Below are 27712 nucleotides of genomic sequence, written 5' to 3'. Positions count from 1 at the left end.
ACAAAAAATTGTGTCTTCTTTTGCATTCTGCATAATGCATTTTCCTCAAATTGTGTTGTGTTTTTCATTATATTTTCATCCAATTAATTTTTTCAATCATACTTTTTACTTGCAGCCCAACAATTGGGCCATTGACCATTGATTCATACTGGATCACCTGAACAATAATGTTCAGGTGACTGGGACCCAGAGGAAGCAACCTATGGCAACATACAGAATATGCACTACCTGCTTACCCATACATGCAGTCCATCAGGCTTATTAAATAGGTATTTAGTACAACAACCTAAGAAACCAAAGGCAAAAGGACCAGATAGCATTACTCAGAGACAACAACTTCATTAATAAAACAGAATTTACTTTACAAAAACAGATTTGGTCATCAATCAGAGTTAAAGGCCAGACTTTTACTCCAAGACAGGGTCAGAAAAAAAAAACAGGCATACTAAACAGTAGTAAGATTGCTGGAATGCTTGACATTGGGTGCAAACACAAATTGAGTTTATCAAAGCAGGAAACAACTAATGAATGAAAAACAGAATGAAAACCATCACCTAAGCAGCATAGCAGCCTATGATTCTCTAAAATGAATAGGATGACATTTCAAGGGATCTGAGACCAAGGGATCTGCGGTGTTAGGACGCTTTTGCTAGTGAGTTGCAACATATAAAGTAGGCTAAAACTGACATCTGTAGGTGTCTGTCAATCCAGCAATGCACTTCTTGAATGTTAAATGTGATTATACTTTGCTTTAACTTTTGAAAAGCTCTGGGAAGTTATCTTAATTTTGTTACAGTTTCTCTTTCTGGCATTTACTTTGTTCTATATTCTGCTCAAGTTGTGCATTGTGCTTTGCAGTCATTCTGACCATTAGGAAAACACTATTAAACCATTATCTTTGGAAGAATATATGTAGCTTTCTTTTGTTTTCTGGTCACACTAAACCTGCAAGTTAATCCATGTTTGAATGCTGAAATCAATTGCAAAGCAGGTTTATTTGAGCTTTTCTTGCAAAATATGTGTGAAAGGGGGCTGAAGGGAGGGGTTTTGGGAGAGGTACCCATTTTCCTCAGACTGTTGTTTGCAATTGTACTGCATAGAAATACTTGTATCTAATCGGTTTGAGAGGAAAAGGAAAACCTCAGGGGTAATTCCTATTTAAATACTTAAATCCCTGGATGCTCACAATGAGACTCTTTCACCTTCTTTGGCTTTTTATCCTGTGGCTGAACGTGGATGAATCTTTACAGCAGAATGGTAAGAAATGTCAGATCGCACGTCCAGTTTCTCTGTGGTTGTACCACAGTTAGAATCAACAATCATGCATCATGTGAGTAAGCTAGCTCCCTTATCTGTCTAAAATCTGACAAAGGTGAGAAAATATCTTTCTTTAGATGCAAACTTATGTCAAGCATTTTCTGTAGAACTCGTTCCAGTGCCAAAGAGGTACAAAAGACATGTCTCCTACTTACAATGTCCTCGCCTGTCCTCCTATGTAGTAGGCTGAAAAGACGGTCTCTTGCCTTTGCATGTGAAGAGATTTTGGTAAGGAATTTCCAGTTCTTGAGATGCAGAATATTATACATATACATTATATATATATATGTGTGGAGAGCCATCCATCCATTTTCTTCCACTTCTCTGGGGTTGGATTGTGGTGACAGCAGGCTAAGCAGGGTATTCCAGACATCCCTCTCCCCATTTCACAGCCTCTCTTGGTGGATCCCAAGGTGTTCCCAGGCCTCAGACTCCAGCAGAACTGCCCACAGGGTTCCTCAGGGAACCAAGTCCACAAAACACATTTAGATAGGATGAACATCCATGACTCCAGGCGACCCGATAGCTGAATGGTTCGGGTACATACCACGTGGGCTCAAATGTCCCTGGCAGGCCCGACTCTTTGCTACATGCCGGTATCCTACTCTTTATTCCTGCATTTCTTGTCTGTCTTGACAGACTCTATCTATAAAAGGCACAAATAATGCCCAAAAAATAACTTAAATAGAACTTTCTCAGCAACCCCGCAAGGGTAAAGAACTGGTTCAGTGTTCCATGCCCAGGGTGGAATCTGCAATCTCTTCAACCTGAGGTTTCACATTGTTCAGAGCCTCCTCTCCAGCATTCAATAAATTTTCCCAGGGTGGCTGAGCAGTGAAATACACCAATAATTGGAGCAGAACCTCTGGCCCCCTTTTTAGAAAAAGGGGAAAATGGGTCTTCCACTCCACAGGCCCTGTCCCCAACCTCCACACAACACAGAAGAGGCTTATAAAATGATCAATCAGAGAGAAAGTTGGAAGAGACAGATTGTCTTTCTTTTTTACAATTAATTTTTTCTGGATTTTTCCTTTATTACAGTCATAGTGAGACCGGAAAACTGGGGAGAGAGAAAGAGAGGATGACACGCAGCAAAGTGCCACAGGCCAGACTTGAGCCCAGGCTGCCACAGCAAGGACTAAGCCCAAAAGGGACACACTCTTCCCGGGCGCCTTGACACAGACTGACTGTCTTTCTTAATTTGTCTCTCACGCAGAACACAGCCTCCATCTGGGATCCACAATAGTTAAGCCTTTATTTACTTCCAACTCCAGAATGTAACCGACTTTTATTAGAAGCAGGTCTTTATGTCTAACTCCCTCAGTTTTATTTGTACAACTGGTCACCAAGCCTTGTCACTGTGACATCTCTCTCTCTCTCTCCCACTCTCCTGCTCTCTCTGCTTGTTGTGTCTTATGTTTAGTTATTCTTCTGCCTCCTTTGGTGATAATGATACATGTAATGAAAGTAGTTTATGGAGGCTTCCCTGCAGTATCCGAGCAGTCGGGAAACCAGAGTGGCTCGGTAATCTGCCCGTAACAAGAAGTGTAGCCCTAAGCCCCTGTTTGGCATCTGTACATGCTCCTGTCATATATCAGGTACATAGCCAGTTTGACAGAAAAAAAAGAGGTCTCGAGATCCAGCGACAATGTGCTTAGTTGGCAACGCTGCAGGCTGCAAACACCCCAGTAATTCAACCTGTTTGCACCAGAAACTCCAACTCAGTGACAAGGCACTTGGCTGATCAGTGGTGGAAATATCATCAGTCAGTCAGTCAGTCAGTCAGTCAGGGACATTCCAGATTATATGGCTGGTGCCACTCTTGCGGCCCATCCAAAAATGGATAGCCTGGGTCTATGCCTAAGGGTAACAAAGATTTATTTTCAAGTTTTTTATTTTCAGTGTGAGATTGCTGTGAGGAAGTCACTGGGCCTGGCAGAAATAGTCCAGCACATAACTCCCCCATGCCATTTTTTTTCATTGCAACAAGAGTTAAAGAGTAATTCTACATAAAAATGTTTCTCCTCGTGATATAAAAGACACTTTAAGTGATATAAAAATGAAGAAAACACTACTGTTTACTGTCAGTGCAAACTCTATACCCTACTCTAACCTGCTTCACTTTGTTTCAGGGATTTTTCTTGTTTTGTTTTTTTGTTTTGTTTTTTTTTGTTTTTTTTTTTCGTTTTTCATAGTCAACAGTATGTGACAGGAAATTAACAAAAGATCAGTAGCGATGATAACGAATAGCAAAGGTCCCCAGTTGGTCTCAAACCAGGGATGTTGGAAACTCATGGCCAAATGGCCAAATCAAGTTAAGCAACTTTCACTTAATTTGGCTTTTCATGAACAATGTCGTGGTTGTGTGTTTTTCTTCAACAGACACAAAATGTACAGTACCTGTGATTGAAAATGGATATGTATCTGGAGATATCCAAGAGTACAAAGAACATGAAGTCCTGCATTTTGTGTGCAATCCAACATATAAGCGCACTTGGGACAGACCTTCAAATTGCACAAAAATAGGTCATAGAGCAGAATGGAGCCCCACACCAGCATGTGAATGTAAGTATAAACTCAATAATCCAAGTTAATTGATAATATCATCCTTACAGGTGAAATTTTGTGCTGAAAGGATGTATGTCATGGTTTTCTTGTTACAACAAACTAACAGAAATGTTTAATTTCACAACAAATGCAGCAATAAAATGTAGACTGTCACTACTGCCACCCAAAGGAACCAGGTATGACCCTCCTTTCAGAAATGTGTTTTCACCTGGTGAAACAGTAGAAATAACATGTGGCGATAGGTACTGGATTTCTCTCCTTCAAGACACCTCAGCAGTAGCCACATGCAAAGACGATGGAGAGTGGACTTTCACACCAATGTGCAACGGTATAAAACTCATGGGCTTTTGACAGACTGTCTCCAGAGACACATTGTGAGATTGTTTTTGGTGGTTTGTCAACAAGCGATGATGATTATCAATCTTATCTCTATTACTTGAGATAACAATTATCTCTCTTATTCTAGAGATTACATGCGAACTTAAACACCCACATGTGTATTACTGGGATGCCTATTCAGGACAAAATATAACACTGGATGAGACTGTAAATTATTGGTGTAAGCCAGGCTACAAGAGTACAGACGGCGCCACCTGGGCTACATGCACCAGAGATGGATGGAGACCAAATCCACTCTGTCAAGGTACTGTAAAATTAACCTTGCATTAATATCATTACTGTTAATTTTCTATCCATGTTTATGAAAGTGTGGAAGGAGCTTTTGGTCCAGTCACGACCAATGTTTTTTATTCTGTTGGCTGTTTTCCACCAAAAAGTCCCAGAAACAAAGAGCTGCTAAACTCTAGGTCTAAATTAACAACTAAAAGTCCCTTTTCCAATCTATACAGTCGCTTAATTACATTTTAAATCTGTCCTCGTCCCAGTCTATAGTGTTTATTGCAGCAGTAGTTGTTTGCCTCTTCAAAAAATACAATGCTGACCTGTAAATCCAGGAGACCAAAAATTATGCATTGCATTGCCTGGTACTCCATAATCCTGTCCTACAAAGCAATGTCACATTTATTTCCATACACTAGGGCCACACTGTTGAACACAGCAAGAAGAAAATAAGAAAATACAGGCAGAAAACTGTGGGAGCTGACAGCGCTGTGATACTGATGGTCATGGGGCAAACTCTGACAGAGTGCGATTTGTATGTCAGGAGGGTGGGCTCCAGCTGAATTGAACCAATGCTCCTACTACTCTCAGTTGCATTCTCTGAATCTCTTGATGCCTGTCCTTACAAGTTCATCCTCTTCACATTGCCAACAGTCATTTCTTTATTTATGCAGCATGTCATAATTATACCAGGTGTGAAATAAATGTGGCCTCCTTTTGAAGCACTGCCGGCTGTGTACAATAGTGTATAACTAAATTTTGTTTTGGTTTGTTTTTCAGAAATGACGTGCACCAGACATGATATCCAGATTGCAGATATTGTCAACTTTAAGCAGAAATACAGTTACCATGAACAGGCCATTTATGTCTGCAAAGATGGTTATGAAGGACGTTTTTATCTTACCTGTGAGGAAGATGGCTGGAACGGAAATCCACAATGTAAAGGTAATGAAATATAAAGACCAATATAGTGTTAGCAGATTTTGTTTACTTTTATTTTCTTTATTTTTTAATATATCTGTTTCTTTCTGGTTTTACATGCATGTATTTAAGATATGTCCATCTTGGCCAAAACTGTTACACTTAACGCCAAGTCAGTGCCAAATACTGTAACTTTTGCATCACTCAGTGTGCTTACAATGAATATTCAGTGGAATTCAGAATCACAATTAGTGGCAGAAAGTGGAGAGATACTGGGGGAAAAAATAATCAAGATTTCTTACATATACATATATAATTGTTCAGAAAGGGACCATTCCATATAATTAAGATTTTGGATAATTTTATTTTATGTGTTATGTACCATAAGTTGTAATGTAATATGCAAGACTGTTACATGTGATTACTATTACATTAAAATATATCTCCTTTTACTTAGATGCAATACTGATTATTTTACATGACTAAAGTCTCTGAATCTGATTTACTAACTCTTACGCAAAAATAAAATGCAACTTACACTTGCCAGTCGCCAGTCACTACCAGTCTTTTTTTTTTCAGAGATAAAATGCAACGTACAATATTACCAGAATACAGACATTGACGGAAACTCTCAGTTAGAATACAAGTACAATGACCAGGTTGAGTACGTCTGCAAGGATGGTTATGAGGGACGTTTTTCACTAACCTGTGGGAAAAAAGGTTGGATTGGGTCTCCACAATGTAGAGGTAAGAAAATACAATACATAATACAGTTTAGATGTCTAAACCTGTCAGACTTGATGATAATCAATTCCAGTTACTTTAAAACAGTTTAAATTACTTCAAATTAATAGGAAATGATGATGACTGTTGGAATAAAAACTGATTTTCCATTCTGTTACCTGTTCTTAGCCTAACCTGTTTTCTTGAGGATACATCTTACTATTTTATTGCATCATTTCAAACTGATTTACTTATAAAGTGATACTATGGGACACCAGGCCAATGCCTCATTTCCATCTTTACAATTTGGTAAAACTGGCCAAGCATTTTATACTTTTAAAGGACTTTATATTTTTAAAGGATTGGTAAATGTTCCATATTAATGTGCTCACTGACATGAGATGGACATGAGATGAGACAAGAGGAAGAACTTTACTTCTATAGATAAAGAACTAGTCAGGAGATGCAGGAAATTAGAAACAAATTACACATGAAATATGAACTGCATGTGAATTTTTTTTTTTTACAGTAAAACATGTATATGTGTATATCAGTGTACTTCATAGTAAAGTATTGCTTTTGAATAATTTCTCATGATTTCTATTAATTTCTTTCAGAGAAACAATGTAAAAAACTTAACATCAGTAATGCATACATTACACGCAATAAAAAGGAGAATTATACCCACCACGAACGAGTTCAATATGAATGCAGCAACAGCAAAAAACGTTTTACTGTCATCTGTAGCCAAGGTAATTGGACCGGAATTCAAAGCTGTGCAGGTAAGACCGTACAACAAATAAAGTTTGCCTGTGAATTCATATGTATTTTTGATGTCAGTTGTTTGATGTTTGGCTGTCAGTGTCTCTGTCGTTCAACACATCACTCTGAAAGCAATTCCAATAGTTTTGTCCACCATTGTCATTGATCAAATTAGATTTATTCAAAATTACAGTACTATATGAGGGCACATCTTTGATAGTGGCATGGCTTCTGATTTAAACCAGTCAATTTCATATCCAGTTATCCACTTAGAATATGAGTTTAGAATTGTACAAAATTCTGGATCCACAAATGCAGGGTCACTAGTTCTCAATAAAACATCATCTGCATAGAGAAAAAGTTTGTGTTCTTCATCACCTGTCTGCACCCATGTAGGTTTACAACACAAGTGTCCGTGAAGGTTCTCAGTCATCCAGGTCATCGTAGTCATTAAGTGCTGAAGTTGAAGGCAACTGGACTTCTTTTGATTCTTGAAGATGTTTCTCTCATACAAGAGGCTTCTTCAGTTCTAAAGAGCAGTGTGGTAAACCCAGTTATTTAACCCTAGGTGGGGACAAACACCTTGGAGGTGGCCCTGAGAGTCGTTGACTAGCCATCATGTGAGTTGTTAGCGTCACATGCGCCAAGGTGTGACTCAAAACAGAGTCTTTGCCCCCCCCCCCCCCCCCCACGTATCATGTGACTCGTTAAAGTCACATGGCTCCAGGTGTGAATGGGGGTTAACTCACATGATGGCTAGTCAACGACTCTCAGGACAACCTCCAAGGTGTTTGTCCCCACCTAGGGTTAAATACCTGGGTTTTCCACACTGGTCTTTAGAGCTGAAGAAGCCTCTTGTATGAGAGGTGAAATGTCTTCCTAATTGGTCCAAATGCAGATTTTTCTACACTGCAAAACAAAAAGGAGAGTTCCACTTCATCACAACAGTTTTCTCTTTAGTTTTAAAAAGACATCATCTCCAGCCATTCCAGAGTTATTGTTAGGCTGTTCTTTGACCTAACTGCTAATGCCAGCAAGCTAACATGCCCAAAATGACAATGCTAACATGTTTATGTACAGCAGGTGTGTTTAGTGTGTTAGCTTTCTAACATTATCTTATATTCTAATTATATTATATTCTGATTGTCACTGCACACAAAGTACGGTTGTGGTTAATGTGAATTTCATTTGGTCATTAGTTCTCAGGTAATTAGTCAAAAACCAGACTACTGGAATAGGCTAAACTGAAATGTTGCCATACTGGTGGCACTAAAAGTTAATGTTAAGGCTTCACCAATGTAATGATGACTGATGCTCACTGGATGTAACTTTTTTCTGTCTTTAATTCATACAGCATGTGCAAAACCCAATGTCCCACATGGATTTATAGTTGGCCCATACAATGAGACACTGTACTATACCTGTGAAGAAGGTTATAAGCTTGTGAGTAAAGGTTGGTGGGGTGAAGCCACGTGTAATGACGGCATCTGGTCTGGACTTGAACAATGCATTGGTAATTAATGCCTTACAGGTCTAGTTGTAACCAGCATAAAGTAAATTGACCACAGTGGCTTGTCAATGTAAAATATCAATATTTTGGTATGACCCCAGCCACAGGACATTTTGAAACAGGCTACATGAATATATTATTTGTTATTTCAATTTTATTCAAACTCGATTTTTATAAAATAGAAAGATAATTTTGAATGAAGAGTTGTTTATTTATTGCTAACATAATTTTTTTGTAAAAATGTTTAAACCTAATTATTTGTTATTGTGTCATCTCTAGAGAAAAGCAAGTGTGGGGAACTTCCTTTGATTCCTCATAGGAAATTGGCATCCGAACGTAATAATTATAGGCAAGGTGAAAGAGTCCCGATTATTTGTGAGGAAGGATACATCGCTCAGATTGATCACATAACATGTCGCAAGGGAAAATGGCAGTTAAATGGAACACCACTCAAAACAATCTGTGCATGTGAGTCATCCTCAGTCTTCTTTTATCCGATGTAGGCATATATAAAGAGATTACAGGGTATAAGATAACACTGAACATGTTTTCATCTCTTTCAGCTATTGCCAGTCACTGCAGTGCCCCACCCAAAGTTGAGAATGCCGTTGTTGTGACTTCCCCTCAGAGGGAATACTTGTCTGGCTCTGAAGTAACTTATCACTGCCGTGAAAATTATATATTGGAGGGAGATGCCACAATTACATGCAACAATGGAAAATGGGAGGAGAGGAACATTACATGTGCAGGCACGTACATCCAAAAGCATTTACAAAATAACTTGCAGAAAGCTTTAAGAAGACTCTAGTTTACAACAGAACAGTCCACAATATAGAACAAAGTCAAGAAACAAAACTCAAAATTTCGCAAAATTATATCATTACTAAACTAAATTTCCACATCTTGGTGTGTGATCAGACCTTTTATTAAGTCCTTTACAAGAAGCTGCAAATCAATTCCATGTCGTTTTACAGCAAAATACTGAAAGTTTGAAAGCACTGAAACATGATGTCTCCTATGGATGGCCCTGCCATCTTCATTCACCAGCTTCAGGTGTGCAAACACCAAACAATCCTCACAACTAATATCTGGCCTGTTGATCACCAGTGCAATATACATACCAATATCTCAGTCTTACATATTACATATTTTACTTACATATTACACTTAAATATTTCATAAAGAAATGAAGGAGGAGGTACAAGTACAAATATAGGTAAATCATTCATTTAAAATCTAGTATATGGTCAATGTTCTACATTGAGGATGTAGTTGAAAACTGTTGTGGTCAAAGACAAAGGTGCATGTCCTTCAGCTCAGAGTAAAACGTAACAGCTTTGTTTAACTGCAAACACTATACTGGTTACATAAAATAGGGTACATGATTTATACCCACTGTTTGTTGAGATGTGATACTGAACAAAGAAATCCTCTCCCGCAGCTCCCACTCTGGAACGGTGATGCAGATTTTTCTCAAGGTCCAAAGACGTCTCCAGAAAATTACTTTTCATGTGCATTATTCATCCTGATGTCATGATTATACAATACATGATCCTGATACATATAATACATACATACAACTGTTGAAAAGGGCAATATTTGGTACATTTATATGCACACTAGAATTCCATTATTATTCTGAATAAAACAATATTCAGAATTTGATATGGGTCATAAAAACAACATATTCCATTTGTATTTTCCGAATTGGGCCGTTCTCCAAATTTAGCATATTTAGCATATGTTAGGGGTGAGAATGGGGGTTTGGCAAGTAGCAGGTTGAGGATGTATGTAGGTCAACACAATGTCCTAAAATTAAGAAAAACAAGTGACAGTGACCTGTTTATTCAGGAATTCAAATTGGAAATTTCCTCAGCAGCGTTGAAAGGATGAATCATTAAAGTTAAAGTAAATGGTAAAAAAAAAAAATCTAATCAAATTACTTAACTGACTGATTATTCCCCAGAATGTTCTTTACAATGGACTTTGTCCTGCAGTGTCAACACTATCGCTACATGCCATATTTAATGCGGTCATCAAACTGGACAGAAAGGTTTGAGTCATCAGCAGATACTCAGATACTCACAATTATATAAGACATTGAGCTTTAAATTCTATATTCTTATTCAAAGTCAGCTTGAAGTTGTCATGAACAGTCTGATGCTTGGTTCCAGCAAAGCAGTTGATGTTTGCCTTAATGCTGCTGTGTATGTGACAGATTGTTTAATGTGATGATTTTATGGAGACTTCCCTGGACCAACCTGTGAGGTCAAATTTAATTTGATTTACCATAAATTTTTCCTCAAATTAACTACGACTAATTGCTCCCAGATTAAGTTCTGTCAAGTCAGTAGCATTTAATATATCAATATAACAGGATACCAAAGAAATACATGATGGAGGGTCTATAAATTGATTGTTATTGCACAAAAGATGTGTCTGTGAAATTCTCTGGAGCTTTGCCATGTGTCATGAGTTACCTTCACACATGGCGTCATGTGACCTTGACTTAACAAATGCTACAGTTATAGGATTGTAAATTTATTTGTATGAGTGGTGTGATACTGGATAATGTGCTCCTCAAGTTACTGTATCAGGATTCCTCATTATAATAAAGAAGACCTACATCATAATGTGTGAAACAGACATGAACAAAACAAGTTCAAAATAAGTGTAAGTGTATAAGGATTTCCTCCAAGTTGTATGATATGTACATTGAATAAAATTTGGTTCAAAAAATATAACCAGTAAATTACAAAACACAAAAAAAACAAATTTTATTTATATTCTTGTTTCTTTATGTGTTTCAATATAAATGACAACATATTTTACTGTCAAGCACAAAGCTAAATAGAGCAAACTGTCTTGCATGCAAGTTTACATGCAAGTAAATCCATGTTTGAATGTTGATATTAAACACTTCATTAGAGCAATATTGCAAAAATACTGTTTATTTCAATATATATATTCTCAGTCATTGCTCTGTGAAGTTGTGACATAAATATATTTGTTTTAACAGTTGAAAACTATTTTCAGTGCAGGTGTATATGAGTTTGTCTTAAGAAATATGGGTTGCAATTATTGCATAAAAATCATTTTGTGTGTGTGTGTGTGTGTGTGTGTGTGTGTGTGTGTGTGTGTGTGTGTGTGTGTGTGTGTGTGTGTGTGCATGTTTTTGTGTGTGCGTGGTGCGTGCGTGTGTGAAAGAGAAAGAGAGGGAGAGGTGAAGGGAGGGTTTGGGGAGTGGTGTCCATTTTCCTGACAATGTTTGCTTCGCAGATGTTTGCATTTGCACTTCACAGAAATACTTCGATCTGATCCGTATAACTTCAAGGAGAAAAGCAGTACCTCAGACACAAATACTTCAGAATAATTCCTAAATACTGCAATCCCTGGATGTTCACAATGAGACTCTCTCACCTACTTTGGCTTTTTATGCTGTGGCTGAATGTGGATGAATCTTTACAGCAGAATGGTAAGGGACATCACATTACACCTCCAGTTTCTCTGTGGTTGAACTGCAGTTAGAAAAAGACAATTGTGCATTGTGCAACTGATTTTCCTAAATCCCTAATCTGAATAAAATCTGTCACAGGTGAGAAAATATTTTTCCAAATACAAACATTTTCTTTAGTCAACTGTCATTTCTCAACATTAACACAGGGGAATTTCTTCTGATTTATCTGGGATGGCAGGGTTGAAGTTGCTTGTCAGATTATTACAGAACAAATCTGTTGAGCTCTTTTTCAAATTCCAAAGAGGTGCAAAATGAGATGCCTTCTGCTTTCATATAAGGTCCATCCTTGTCCTTCCATGGATAAGGCTGTAAAATGGCCTGAATCTGCCTTTGCTTGCGAAGGGAAAACAAAATAATTGAATAACTCCTGCTGAGATGCAAAATAATCATTTGATCAAGATTTTCTGGATATGCCCTCAAAGTTTTAAGCCAAATTGAGGGACTATGAGTTTTTGGAACCAAAATGTATCTTTGCAGTTAAAATGTTAACACTACGGAAAATTAGTCAAGAGCATAATACATTTTCCTTTAATTATTTGTGATTTGATACAATACCATGTGGAAGTTGGGAAGAGGGCTTTTCATCCAGTTGGAATAGATGTTTTTTTTGGCTGATTTCCACAAAGAAGTCACAGAGACAAATAGCTGCAAAACTCTGGAGCTAAATCAGGAACTAAAAGTCCTTCTTCCAGTCAAGCCACTTCATTATACCTCACTTATACTTGTAAAATGTTTTGTATGAATAAATACAAAATTTGGTGCTAACTAACATAGATTGTAATAAATGACCATGTTGAGCATAACTGTCAAACTTATTAACTCCAAGTCAGTGCCAGATACAGTAACCTGCTGTTCAGTCAATGAGAAAACAGTTAAAGTAAGCACAAAAAGGATGAAACAAACAACTGCTGTGATGATTATAGCTATATGAAAGTCCTCCCTCTGACCTGATGAAATCCCTACAGTGGTCTAAAGACAGCAGAATAGATATATGTTCACTCTTCAGCCTGTAATGTGGACAACATGCCTCACCACAGCCTTCGTGGATACTTTGAGTAGATCATGGATACAATCAAAAAATAAGCTTTGTGTTGCTTTAGTGCTTTCTTTGTGTCCATTTTGCAGAAGGTTTGTGAATAATTTCAAGACTAGTGTACATATAACCAATGTGCAATGGAATTTAGAATCACAATTAGTGGCAGAGGAATTGTTTCAAATGGAGCTTTGAGATGAAATACATGCAGTCAGACAAGATCTGACTATTTACTATCTGAATCTCATTTAAAAACTCTTATATGAAAACAAAACACAGCTTCCACTTGCCAGTCACCAGTCTCCGTATTTCTCTTTTTCCAGAGGTAAGATGCAACAGAAAACTTTGTTTTGTTCACAAGTTTATATTTTGAGGGGATTGGTAAATGTTCCATGTTAATGTGCTCATTCTGGAGCACTGCGGGATATGAGATGAGACGAGGCGAAGTACTTTACTTCCCTGAGGTAACACATATAACCAATGTGCCGTGGAGTTTAGAATCACAATGAGTCACAGAGGAATTATTTAAAATGTACGTCCTGAGAGCTTTGAGTTGTGACACATGCAGTTACAGCTGTTACACCCTGAATAATGGCATCTGTATTTTCTTCTTTGCAATGAGGTGTAAAATGCAAGAATGTCTTCTTTGTAAAGAGGACACAGTTTAGAGGGTGGAGAGATCATTCTGGACAAAATGAGTCAGGATATTTCACACATACATATGAACCATTCCATATAACCAATACCTTTTATAATTTGGAACATTTTGCTTATTTTATGTTTTGTATTTTATGTCTCTACTTTTTATTCGATGAAATATCTGAATATTTTAAGGAACTGAACTATCTGAATCCGATCTAAAAGCTCTCATGTGGCCAGGGTTGTCTGCAGCATAATCAGAATCTGATTTTAAAAGTCTTATGTGAAAACAAAATGCAGCTCACACTTGCCAGTCACCAGTCGCTACTGGTTTTTTTTTTTTGGTTTGTTTTTTTTCCCAGAAGTAACATGTGATGAAATATATTATTCAGAAGCAGAAATTATTGGAAAAGCTAAGACATCATATAAGTACAATGAGCAGGTTGAGTATCTCTGCCAGAATGGTTATGAGGGACGTTTTTCTATCACCTGTGGACAAGATGGTTGGACCGGGTCTCCACAATGTAGAGGTAAGAAAATACAATACATAATACAGTTGAAAGGACTACACTGTTTTTTCCTTCCCTTTGTTAACTGTTATTGTTCACGCTTACCCCACAGTTAAAGATGTTTTTAACTTCCAAACACTGTAAAACAGTTTCACTTACTTCAGATTATTAGGAAATGAATCTCAATGAGTATAAACAACAGAGAATCTGTGATGTTGGAGCAAAACCTGGTTTTCTAAAGAATGGCATTGACAGTAAAATGTGTGGAGGTCTGATGTTTTTGAAAGCATCTGTTACCTGTTGCTGCAAGCATCTTTTATTTTATTATTCAACTCTTGCAGCATTTCAAACTGATTTATTTAGAAAATGATACTGGGACAAAAGGGCAATGCCTCATTTCCATCTTTACAATTGGTCTGCCTCACATTATACATTTTTAAAGGTTGCACAAGTTTATATTTTGAGGGGATTGGTAAATGTTCCATGTTAATGTGCTCATTCTGGAGCACTGCGGGATATGAGATGAGACAAGGCGAAGTACTTTACTTCCCTGAAGACATGAAATAGTTTCAAAATGTGATTTTATAGACACCTGAAAGGAAACTCCAATCCTGATATACTGTTTTATTAGATAAAACACCATAATAATTTAAGGAACTGAACTATCTGAATCTGATTTAAAAAGTGTTATGTGAAAACAAAATGCAGCTCACACTTGCCAGTCACCAGTCGCTACTGTTTTTTATTTTCCAGAGGTAACATGCCCTCAAAAGCGTTACCAAAATGCAGAAACTATTGGAGGAGCTAAGTCATCATACAAGTACAATGAGCAGGTTGAGTACGTCTGCAAGGATGGTTTTGAGGGACGTTTTTCTATCACCTGTGGACAAAATGGTTGGATCGGGTCTCAAGAATGTAGAGGTAAGAAACTATAATACAAACACTGTTTTTCCTTCATTTTGTAATCTACTATTGTTCATGCCCAAACCTGCTGAGCTTAGTGGCTCTCAATCAATTTGAACATCATAAAACAGTTACAGTTACTTCAGATTATTAGGAAATTAATCTCAAAGAGTAAATACCTCAAATAATCTTTTCAAGGAATAGCAGTGACACAGGAAAAGGTGTGGTTACCTGTTTTTTTTTTCCAACCAGTTTTCTTGAGGATGCATCTTATCATTTTATTATTCTGCTCTTGCATCATTTCAAACTTATTTCTTTATTAAGTGATACTGGGGGCAACAGGTCAGTGCCTCATTGGCAAAAGTGGCCTTGCATTTTATATTTTTAAAGGTTGCACAAGTTTATATTTTGAGAGGATTGGTAAATGTTCCACGTTGATGTGCTCATTCTGGAGCACTGCGGGATATGAGATGAGACAAGACGAGACAGGAGTCATCCACTGGGGACCATGAAAGTCTGTGCAAAATTTTGTGTGCATCCGTAAAGTGGGTGCAAACTTTGACCTGCTGGTGGCACTATAACAAAAATCAAGGATTCACCAAAGTTATTAGGATTTATCTTCTGAGCACCACAATAAAATATTTCCGTCTGCAGCAAAGTGGTGAATCAACACACTGACACTGTCGTCCCTCGAGCCTTAGCATTAGCATGGCTAAGAATGTGTTGTTCCATCATTTGGCCGATGCTCTTCTGTCTTTAATTTCTACAGAATGTCGAAAACCCATACTTCCACATGGATTTGTAGTTGGTCCGTACAATGACACACTGTACTACACCTGTGAAGAAGGTTATAAGCTTAAGACCACAGGCTGGTGGGGTGGAGCCAAATGTGGAGACCCAGCGATTGAGTTTGTGCGATGCATCGGTAATGAATATTTAATGCCTTACAGGTTTACTTCTAACCAGCATCAAGCAAATTGACCACGGAGGCTTGTCAATGTAGAATATCAGCATTTTAATTTAGAAGGTGAAACAAAGTTTTAATTTAACCATTTGTTTGCTGCCTAATGTTCTTGAACTCACTGTATCCAATCAGTATCCCTCTCTCTCTGCTGCTTGTATCGCGATATTGGCCTGAACGTAGGACGATCCTGACTAGACAGACGGTCTAATCACCTGACTCATCACTGAAGCCTTTTCTCTCATATAAGTTAAACATGAAATACAACAATACATAAAACCCACATTTGTGTAACAACAGTCTCTGTCGAAGACCATGCTGCATTGGTATTCTCCCCATTCAACAAGAATATCTGATGTTGTTGACACATTGTCTTATATATAATATAAGACAACCCTCACTCTTTCAAACCTAATTTCCTGAAGAAGAAATCTTCTTATATTCCAGCCAGTACAGTATTTTTGCAATGCCGTTATAAAAACAAGGATATAAATAATCACCATTTCTTGAAAGAGAGCTCAGTCCCACCCACTAACACAAACAGACTGTACACTGGCAGCCAATGCACCTTGTACCATTCCTCGTACTAAGCGAAATGTGATATCAGCCCAGCCACAGCACATTTTGGAACAGGCCACATGATTGAATGATATGTTGTTGGTTTTTTTGTTTTGTTTTTGTGATAAAGTGGCATTGCGGATGCAGGATATTTTTGAATGCAGACATTTTGTTTATATTGCTAAAATTATTTTTGTAACAATATTCAGACCTAATTGTTTTTTATTGTGTCACCTGTAGAGGAAAGCAGCTGTGGAAAACTTCCTGTGATTCCTAACATGAAAGTGACATCTGGACGTGATGATTATGAGAAAGGTGCTAGTGTCCAGATAATTTGTGAGGAAGGATACACTGCTCAGATTGAGACCTTAACGTGTCTTGAGGGGAAATGGAATTATGATGCAGAATCACTCAAAGACATCTGTGCCCGTGAGTCTGTCCTATTCTATCAGATTAAGGCATTTATGAAGAGATTGCAGGGTATAACCAAACACACTGAAAATGTTTTCATCCCTTTCAGCTAACGTCAGACCATGCAGTCCTCCACCTAAAGTTGAAAATGCTATTGTTGAGACTTCACCTCAGAAGGAATACGCATCTGGCTCTGATGTAACTTACAGGTGCCGTGATCATTATACAATTAAGGGAGACGCCACGATTACATGCGACAATGGAAGTTGGGAGGAGGTTACCACTGCGTGTACACGTACGTATACCCAAAAGCATTTCAAACTCACTCAACATACTACTCACGAAGAGATCACTCTGTACTGTAGTACAACTACACTGTATAAAAAATGGACAACAAAACCCCCAGTCTCTGGTCTGTGTAAAAATGCATTTTAAAATTCAGCCAAAGCTAATTCAGCTTCAAAAATTTGTGTAGGATGAAGTGAAATCTTTTCAGATATTATATGAGACACCAGGTTACCGTCAGCATATTACATGAGTAAAAGAATTATGTGTTAGGTCAATTTTATTCAAACTAGATTTTTTGAAAAAGTGGCAGCCCCGATGTACTATAACTTTGAATAGAGAACTTTTGCTTATTTATTGTTATTTTAACAACTCTAGTGGGGAGCAGGGGTAGAGAACTTCCTATTGCAGAAGTAAGATCTCACCATAATAATAATGAGCAAGGAAAAAGTGTCCCAATTATTTCCGTGCATACAAGTCATCCTCAGTCTCATCCTATCAGATGAAGGCATTTATAAAGAGATTACAGGGTATAACCTAACACTGAAGATGTTTCCATCTCTTTCAGAAGCTGGCAATCCCTGTGGGCCTCCACCTGATGTTGAAAATGCTGATATTGTGACCTCAGCTCGGGACGAATACTCGTCTGGCTCTGAAGTAACTTACAGTTGCCGTGATAATTATACAGGGAGGGGACAGGCCACAATTACATGCACCAATGGAAGATGGAGGTGGAGAGGGTTTTCATGTAGCCGCACACGTACGTATACCCAAAAGCATTTCAAAGTTACTCACAGAAAGCCTTAAGAAGACTCCTGTTTTAAACCTGAGTTTCAAGATTCTGAATGCCATTATAGATGTAAAGGGAGAAAAAAGGAATTATAATTTGGGGGGGGCTTGGCTTTAAAAGACAAAGCCAGAGCTAATTCAGCTTCAGCTTTGGGACAATTTCAAAACAGCTCTCATGTGTAGTGTAATGTAAAATCATTTCACATATTAAATGAGACACTGGATTACTGTTGGCATGTCACAAAGAGATTGCAAATTAAACTTACTGCTATTCAGATGCTTTGTCTGTAGGAACATTTGGATGATTACTTTCAAAGTTTTTAAATTACATCTTGTTGCAAATTACCCAGGAATAAGGATGGTATGGAATTTTCTTTAAATCAAAAATATCCTATTTAACATAATGTAATATTGTATATACCAATATAAAAGACCCAGTGTGTGATTGACAGAGGAAATGGGACACTTTGACTTAATCTAAAAAAGAGTGCTTACGTCATTGTGACACTTAAAATACACTATACAATATACAATATACAATATACAAAAGTAACAAAACATGAAAATATAAAACATGTATCATACAAGACAAAGACACATGTCTTTTATATTTGTCATCTCAGAGTAAATCAAAATACCTTAAACGTTTAACTGCAAAAACTATACAGGTTAGATAGAGCTGGATGCATGATTTTCACCCACTGTATGTTGCAATGTGATACTGAACACAGAAATCTTCTCCCACAGCTGCCACTCAGGGATGGTGATGCTGATTTTCATCAAGGTCCAAAGAAGTCTCAGTAAAAAAAAAAAAAAAAAAAAAAAAAAAAAACCCTTCTATGTGTATTTGCTTTGGTTGTTCAGTCGGAACACACATTATTCATACCTACATACATGATCCGCTATAACTAGGCTGTACTGAATGACTGAATCTAACAATCATTTGTGTGATAAGTGGTCTGATATTATAAAGCTTTGGCATACTGAATAAAAGAGGAGAACATAATGAAAAAACTTTACTTGTTGGTTTTATTCAGTATTTTTATTCTGAAACCAAGCTTTATTTAAATGGGTTTAAGGTAAGGTTTTGAGGTAAAGCATAACAAAAATCAATTGTGGCTTCAGCTTTTCAATAGTAGATTTCAGCTTAGTATTAATTATTCTGTGACAGTGGTCTCTCTCAATACCATGGTGCGCCTGTTATGCACTGTTTTACAAGGAAGAGAAATTAGCTTTTAACAAATGAATCAAATTGATGTCAATATAAGATTTTTTTTTTTTTTTTTTTTTAATTATGGCCAAATTTGCAACAAAACTTAAAGGTGAAAGCATTTTGATGCCGGCATTAAAATGACAACCAATTAAAACATAATAATAATAATAATAAATCTTAAATTCTTATTTCAATGTCTGTTGCAAATCTTTAAAAACATTCCACAAAAATTAAATTACATAATATAAAATTATTATTATTATTGTTGTTGTTGTTGTTGTTGTTGTTGTTGTTGTTGTTGTTGTTGTTGTTGTTGTTGTTATTATTGTTGTTGTTGTTATTATTATTATTATTATTATTATTATTATTATTATTATTATTATTATTATTATTATTATTATTATTATTATTATTATTATTATTTAAATGTGTTTTAGGTTCTACATACATTTTGATACTTGGAACTGTAGTGTTTATACAAACAAAAGTATTGTTGATTTAAATCTGGTTTACTTAACTTAATGCATTTTTAACTGTATTGTTCACCTTATACATGGAAGGTTTATAGATTTTCATCTCCCCTCTGTAACTTGTCTGCCCAGTGACATTGTGGGGCTTTTACTTTTTGGTTTTAAAGGTTAATTCTAAGTTTTTGGTTACAGTTAGAATTAAGTTTAAGGTAAGTAAGTTAAGGGTTGGAATGGGGGTTCGGCAAATATCAGGTTTAGGATGAATATATTTCCTCAAATTAAGAAGAACAAGTGACAGTGACGTGTTTTTCAGGATTTCAAACCTGAAATTTCCTCAGCAGCGTTGAATGTACTTTTAAGAATGAATCATTAAAGTTTAAGAAAATGGAATAATCAAAAATCAAACCAAATTACGTGACTTACTAATTGTTCCCCCGAAAGATTTTTGCAGTGGACTTAGTACTGCAGTGTCAACACTATTGCCACATGCCACATTTACTGTGGTCATCAGCAGATACTCACAGTCATATAAGACATTGAGCTTTAAAGTCTATGTCCTTATGCAAAGTTGGCTCGAGTTTGTCATGAACCAGTCTGGTTTATGTTTGCCTTAATGCTGCTGTGTAGATGATAGATTGTTTAATGTGATGTTTCTGACTGAAATTTCCCTGGACCAACCTGTCAGGTCAAATTTAATTTATCATAAAGTTTGATAAATTCCTCCCAGATTGAGTTTTGTCAAGTCAGAATAGAGGTATGCTCTCTTTTCCAGTGGCCTTAGTGAAGTGGACAAAAAGTGGCCTCATTTGCTGCATTATATAAATGAAGCTAATAGGAAACCAAAGAAATACACGATGAAGGGTCTATGAACTGATTGTTGTTGCACAACTTTTCTGGAGCTTTCAGGTAAACATATGAACAGTGTGTTCCTGCGTGTTTCGCCATGTGTCATACTGTGTTCATACTGCCTTGTGCAGTCCCACTGGGCAGTCCATGTTGTGACCCTCAGTGCACCCTGAGGACTGCAACTGGAGATAAACACACAGGAATTTTGCACAGAGAGCAGTCATAGGACTTAGCCTCAGCTGGACTCTTATTTGTCGCTGCACAGCTGCTTGCTGGAATGCAGCTGTCTTTAATACTTCTGTTGCTCCATCTGTGGAGGAATGCCTCATTTCCATCTTTACAATTTGGTAAAACTGGCAAAGCATTTTATACTTTTAAAGGACTTTATATTTTTAAAGGATTGGTAAATGTTCCATATTAATGTGCTCACTGCGGGACATGAGATGAGACAAGAGGAAGAACTTTACTTCTGTAGATAAAGAACTAGTCAGGAGATGCAGGAAATTAGAAACAAATTACACATGAAATATGAACTGCATGTGAATTTTTTTTTTACAGTAAAACATGTATATGTGTATATCAGTGTACTTCATAGTAAAGTATTGCTTTTGAATAATTTCTATTAATTTCTTTCAGACAAACGATGTAAAAAACTTAACATCAGTAATGCATACATTACACGCAATAAAAAGGAGAATTATACCCACCACGAACGAGTTCAATATGAATGCAGCAACAGCAAAAAATGTTTTACTTTAGTCTGTAGCCAAGGTAATTGGACCGGAATTCAGACCGTACAACAAATAAAGTTTGCCTGTGAATTCATATGTATTTTTGATGTCAGTTGTTTGATGTTTGGCTGTCAGTGTCTCTGTCGTTCAACACATCACTCTGAAAGCAATTCCAATAGTTTTGTTCACCATTGTCATTGATCAAATTAGATTTATTCAAAATTACAGTACTATATGAGGGCACATCTTTGATAGTGGCATGGCTTCTGATTTAAACCAGTCAATTTCATATCCAGTTATCCACTTAGAATATGAGTTTAGAATTGTACAAAATTCTGGATCCACAAATGCAGGGTCACTAGTTCTCAATAAAACATCATCTGCATAGAGAAAAAGTTTGTGTTCTTCATCACCTGTCTGCACCCATGTAGGTTTACAACACAAGTGTCCGTGAAGGTTCTCAGTCATCCAGGTCATCGTAGTCATTAAGTGCTGAAGTTGAAGGCAACTGGACTTCTTTTGATTCTTGAAGATGTTTCTCTCATACAAGAGGCTTCTTCAGTTCTAAAGAGCAGTGTGGTAAACCCAGTTATTTAACCCTAGGTGGGGACAAACACCTTGGAGGTGGCCCTGAGAGTCGTTGACTAGCCATCATGTGAGTTGTTAGCGTCACATGCGCCAAGGTGTGACTCAAAACAGAGTCTTTGCCCCCCCCCCCCCCCCCACGTATCATGTGACTCGTTAAAGTCACATGGCTCCAGGTGTGAATGGGGGTTAACTCACATGATGGCTAGTCAACGACTCTCAGGACAACCTCCAAGGTGTTTGTCCCCACCTAGGGTTAAATACCTGGGTTTTCCACACTGGTCTTTAGAGCTGAAGAAGCCTCTTGTATGAGAGGTGAAATGTCTTCCTAATTGGTCCAAATGTAGATTTTTCTACACTGCAAAACAAAAAGGAGAGTTCCACTTCATCACAACAGTTTTCTCTTTAGTTTTAAAAAGACATCATCTCCAGCCATTCCAGAGTTATTGTTAGGCTGTTCTTTGACCTAACTGCTAATGCCAGCAAGCTAACATGCCCAAAATGACAATGCTAACATGTTTATGTACAGCAGGTGTGTTTAGTGTGTTAGCTTTCTAACATTATCTTATATTCTAATTATATTATATTCTGATTGTCACTGCACACAAAGTACGGTTGTGGTTAATGTGAATTTCATTTGGTCATTAGTTCTCAGGTAATTAGTCAAAAACCAGACTACTGGAATAGGCTAAACTGAAATGTTGCCATACTGGTGGCACTAAAAGTTAATGTTAAGGCTTCACCAATGTAATGATGACTGATGCTCACTGGATGTAACTTTTTTCTGTCTTTAATTCATACAGCATGTGCAAAACCCAATGTCCCACATGGATTTATAGTTGGCCCATACAATGAGACACTGTACTATACCTGTGAAGAAGGTTATAAGCTTGTGAGTAAAGGTTGGTGGGGTGAAGCCACGTGTAATGACGGCATCTGGTCTGGACTTGAACAATGCATTGGTAATTAATGCCTTACAGGTCTAGTTGTAACCAGCATAAAGTAAATTGACCACAGTGGCTTGTCAATGTAAAATATCAATATTTTGGTATGACCCCAGCCACAGGACATTTTGAAACAGGCTACATGAATATATTATTTGTTATTTCAATTTTATTCAAACTCGATTTTTATAAAATAGAAAGATAATTTTGAATGAAGAGTTGTTTATTTATTGCTAACATAATTTTTTTGTAAAAATGTTTAAACCTAATTATTTGTTATTGTGTCATCTCTAGAGAAAAGCAAGTGTGGGGAACTTCCTTTGATTCCTCATAGGAAATTGGCATCCGAACGTAATAATTATAGGCAAGGTGAAAGAGTCCCGATTATTTGTGAGGAAGGATACATCGCTCAGATTGATCACATAACATGTCGCAAGGGAAAATGGCAGTTAAATGGAACACCACTCAAAACAATCTGTGCATGTGAGTCATCCTCAGTCTTCTTTTATCCGATGTAGGCATATATAAAGAGATTACAGGGTATAAGATAACACTGAACATGTTTTCATCTCTTTCAGCTATTGCCAGTCACTGCAGTGCCCCACCCAAAGTTGAGAATGCCGTTGTTGTGACTTCCCCTCAGAGGGAATACTTGTCTGGCTCTGAAGTAACTTATCACTGCCGTGAAAATTATATATTGGAGGGAGATGCCACAATTACATGCAACAATGGAAAATGGGAGGAGAGGAACATTACATGTGCAGGCACGTACATCCAAAAGCATTTACAAAATAACTTGCAGAAAGCTTTAAGAAGACTCTAGTTTACAACAGAACAGTCCACAATATAGAACAAAGTCAAGAAACAAAACTCAAAATTTCGCAAAATTATATCATTACTAAACTAAATTTCCACATCTTGGTGTGTGATCAGACCTTTTATTAAGTCCTTTACAAGAAGCTGCAAATCAATTCCATGTCGTTTTACAGCAAAATACTGAAAGTTTGAAAGCACTGAAACATGATGTCTCCTATGGATGGCCCTGCCATCTTCATTCACCAGCTTCAGGTGTGCAAACACCAAACAATCCTCACAACTAATATCTGGCCTGTTGATCACCAGTGCAATATACATACCAATATCTCAGTCTTACATATTACATATTTTACTTACATATTACACTTAAATATTTCATAAAGAAATGAAGGAGGAGGTACAAGTACAAATATAGGTAAATCATTCATTTAAAATCTAGTATATGGTCAATGTTCTACATTGAGGATGTAGTTGAAAACTGTTGTGGTCAAAGACAAAGGTGCATGTCCTTCAGCTCAGAGTAAAACGTAACAGCTTTGTTTAACTGCAAACACTATACTGGTTACATAAAATAGGGTACATGATTTATACCCACTGTTTGTTGAGATGTGATACTGAACAAAGAAATCCTCTCCCGCAGCTCCCACTCTGGAACGGTGATGCAGATTTTTCTCAAGGTCCAAAGACGTCTCCAGAAAATTACTTTTCATGTGCATTATTCATCCTGATGTCATGATTATACAATACATGATCCTGATACATATAATACATACATACAACTGTTGAAAAGGGCAATATTTGGTACATTTATATGCACACTAGAATTCCATTATTATTCTGAATAAAACAATATTCAGAATTTGATATGGGTCATAAAAACAACATATTCCATTTGTATTTTCCGAATTGGGCCGTTCTCCAAATTTAGCATATTTAGCATATGTTAGGGGTGAGAATGGGGGTTTGGCAAGTAGCAGGTTGAGGATGTATGTAGGTCAACACAATGTCCTAAAATTAAGAAAAACAAGTGACAGTGACCTGTTTATTCAGGAATTCAAATTGGAAATTTCCTCAGCAGCGTTGAAAGGATGAATCATTAAAGTTAAAGTAAATGGTAAAAAAAAAAAATCTAATCAAATTACTTAACTGACTGATTATTCCCCAGAATGTTCTTTACAATGGACTTTGTCCTGCAGTGTCAACACTATCGCTACATGCCATATTTAATGCGGTCATCAAACTGGACAGAAAGGTTTGAGTCATCAGCAGATACTCAGATACTCACAATTATATAAGACATTGAGCTTTAAATTCTATATTCTTATTCAAAGTCAGCTTGAAGTTGTCATGAACAGTCTGATGCTTGGTTCCAGCAAAGCAGTTGATGTTTGCCTTAATGCTGCTGTGTATGTGACAGATTGTTTAATGTGATGATTTTATGGAGACTTCCCTGGACCAACCTGTGAGGTCAAATTTAATTTGATTTACCATAAATTTTTCCTCAAATTAACTACGACTAATTGCTCCCAGATTAAGTTCTGTCAAGTCAGTAGCATTTAATATATCAATATAACAGGATACCAAAGAAATACATGATGGAGGGTCTATAAATTGATTGTTATTGCACAAAAGATGTGTCTGTGAAATTCTCTGGAGCTTTGCCATGTGTCATGAGTTACCTTCACACATGGCGTCATGTGACCTTGACTTAACAAATGCTACAGTTATAGGATTGTAAATTTATTTGTATGAGTGGTGTGATACTGGATAATGTGCTCCTCAAGTTACTGTATCAGGATTCCTCATTATAATAAAGAAGACCTACATCATAATGTGTGAAACAGACATGAACAAAACAAGTTCAAAATAAGTGTAAGTGTATAAGGATTTCCTCCAAGTTGTATGATATGTACATTGAATAAAATTTGGTTCAAAAAATATAACCAGTAAATTACAAAACACAAAAAAAACAAATTTTATTTATATTCTTGTTTCTTTATGTGTTTCAATATAAATGACAACATATTTTACTGTCAAGCACAAAGCTAAATAGAGCAAACTGTCTTGCATGCAAGTTTACATGCAAGTAAATCCATGTTTGAATGTTGATATTAAACACTTCATTAGAGCAATATTGCAAAAATACTGTTTATTTCAATATATATATTCTCAGTCATTGCTCTGTGAAGTTGTGACATAAATATATTTGTTTTAACAGTTGAAAACTATTTTCAGTGCAGGTGTATATGAGTTTGTCTTAAGAAATATGGGTTGCAATTATTGCATAAAAATCATTTTGTGTGTGTGTGTGTGTGTGTGTGTGTGTGTGTGTGTGTGTGTGTGTGTGTGTGTGTGTGTGTGTGTGTGTGTGTGCATGTTTTTGTGTGTGCGTGGTGCGTGCGTGTGTGAAAGAGAAAGAGAGGGAGAGGTGAAGGGAGGGTTTGGGGAGTGGTGTCCATTTTCCTGACAATGTTTGCTTCGCAGATGTTTGCATTTGCACTTCACAGAAATACTTCGATCTGATCCGTATAACTTCAAGGAGAAAAGCAGTACCTCAGACACAAATACTTCAGAATAATTCCTAAATACTGCAATCCCTGGATGTTCACAATGAGACTCTCTCACCTACTTTGGCTTTTTATGCTGTGGCTGAATGTGGATGAATCTTTACAGCAGAATGGTAAGGGACATCACATTACACCTCCAGTTTCTCTGTGGTTGAACTGCAGTTAGAAAAAGACAATTGTGCATTGTGCAACTGATTTTCCTAAATCCCTAATCTGAATAAAATCTGTCACAGGTGAGAAAATATTTTTCCAAATACAAACATTTTCTTTAGTCAACTGTCATTTCTCAACATTAACACAGGGGAATTTCTTCTGATTTATCTGGGATGGCAGGGTTGAAGTTGCTTGTCAGATTATTACAGAACAAATCTGTTGAGCTCTTTTTCAAATTCCAAAGAGGTGCAAAATGAGATGCCTTCTGCTTTCATATAAGGTCCATCCTTGTCCTTCCATGGATAAGGCTGTAAAATGGCCTGAATCTGCCTTTGCTTGCGAAGGGAAAACAAAATAATTGAATAACTCCTGCTGAGATGCAAAATAATCATTTGATCAAGATTTTCTGGATATGCCCTCAAAGTTTTAAGCCAAATTGAGGGACTATGAGTTTTTGGAACCAAAATGTATCTTTGCAGTTAAAATGTTAACACTACGGAAAATTAGTCAAGAGCATAATACATTTTCCTTTAATTATTTGTGATTTGATACAATACCATGTGGAAGTTGGGAAGAGGGCTTTTCATCCAGTTGGAATAGATGTTTTTTTTGGCTGATTTCCACAAAGAAGTCACAGAGACAAATAGCTGCAAAACTCTGGAGCTAAATCAGGAACTAAAAGTCCTTCTTCCAGTCAAGCCACTTCATTATACCTCACTTATACTTGTAAAATGTTTTGTATGAATAAATACAAAATTTGGTGCTAACTAACATAGATTGTAATAAATGACCATGTTGAGCATAACTGTCAAACTTATTAACTCCAAGTCAGTGCCAGATACAGTAACCTGCTGTTCAGTCAATGAGAAAACAGTTAAAGTAAGCACAAAAAGGATGAAACAAACAACTGCTGTGATGATTATAGCTATATGAAAGTCCTCCCTCTGACCTGATGAAATCCCTACAGTGGTCTAAAGACAGCAGAATAGATATATGTTCACTCTTCAGCCTGTAATGTGGACAACATGCCTCACCACAGCCTTCGTGGATACTTTGAGTAGATCATGGATACAATCAAAAAATAAGCTTTGTGTTGCTTTAGTGCTTTCTTTGTGTCCATTTTGCAGAAGGTTTGTGAATAATTTCAAGACTAGTGTACATATAACCAATGTGCAATGGAATTTAGAATCACAATTAGTGGCAGAGGAATTGTTTCAAATGGAGCTTTGAGATGAAATACATGCAGTCAGACAAGATCTGACTATTTACTATCTGAATCTCATTTAAAAACTCTTATATGAAAACAAAACACAGCTTCCACTTGCCAGTCACCAGTCTCCGTATTTCTCTTTTTCCAGAGGTA

At 36.9% G+C, this 27712-nt stretch overlaps 2 protein-coding genes across 30 annotated transcripts in view; both read left to right on the top strand.

The window, feature by feature from the left end:
- cfh (complement factor H) overlaps nt 1-27712 on the top strand; it is an 81598-nt gene that overhangs the window by 26947 nt on the left and 26939 nt on the right. For 20 of the 25 annotated variants that reach the window (XR_011692107.1, XM_071486291.1, XM_071486286.1 and 17 more), the window contains one exon: nt 14871-15038. Coding sequence is in view for 24 of the 25 variants with exons in the window: in XM_071486291.1 (XP_071342392.1) it covers nt 14871-15038 (168 nt within the window). In the remaining variant the exon portion in view is untranslated. Of the gene's footprint in view, nt 1-14870; nt 15039-15789; nt 15946-16779; nt 16969-17059; nt 17246-17803; nt 17996-27712 lie in introns of all 25 variants that reach the window. The other 5 variants (XM_071486296.1, XM_071486297.1, XM_071486301.1 and 2 more) reach the window with 5 other exon arrangements.
- Nucleotides 1070-26309, top strand: LOC139626104 (coagulation factor XIII B chain-like). 5 transcript variants are annotated; one of them, XM_071486318.1, is made up of 12 exons: nt 1072-1257; nt 1500-1545; nt 3700-3882; nt 4019-4213; nt 4352-4528; nt 5284-5448; nt 6004-6171; nt 6765-6929; nt 8264-8422; nt 8699-8887; nt 8983-9168; nt 9861-11352. In XM_071486318.1, exons 4-12 carry the CDS (start codon nt 4204-4206, stop codon nt 9878-9880), a joined length of 1239 nt encoding a protein of 412 aa, XP_071342419.1. In that variant the 5' UTR covers nt 1072-1257; nt 1500-1545; nt 3700-3882; nt 4019-4203; the 3' UTR covers nt 9881-11352. The 5 variants fall into 5 exon arrangements, with proteins under 5 accessions (XP_071342416.1, XP_071342417.1, XP_071342418.1 ...); XM_071486315.1 differs by lacking the exons at nt 1500-1545; nt 6765-6929; nt 8264-8422; ... (1 more) ...; nt 8983-9168; nt 9861-11352 and adding exons at nt 21190-21324; nt 22673-22831; nt 23108-23296; nt 23392-23577; nt 24270-26309 and having other exon boundaries at nt 1070-1257; XM_071486314.1 differs by lacking the exon at nt 1500-1545.

The sequence above is a fragment of the Trachinotus anak genome, unplaced genomic scaffold (genome assembly GCF_046630095.1).
Source record: "Trachinotus anak isolate AG129_WGS33_773 ecotype Australia unplaced genomic scaffold, CSIRO_AGI_Tana_v1 ptg000010l, whole genome shotgun sequence".
In the NCBI taxonomy this organism is placed as follows: Eukaryota; Metazoa; Chordata; class Actinopteri; order Carangiformes; family Carangidae; genus Trachinotus; species Trachinotus anak.
This window is presented reverse-complemented; position numbering and strand designations above follow the sequence as displayed.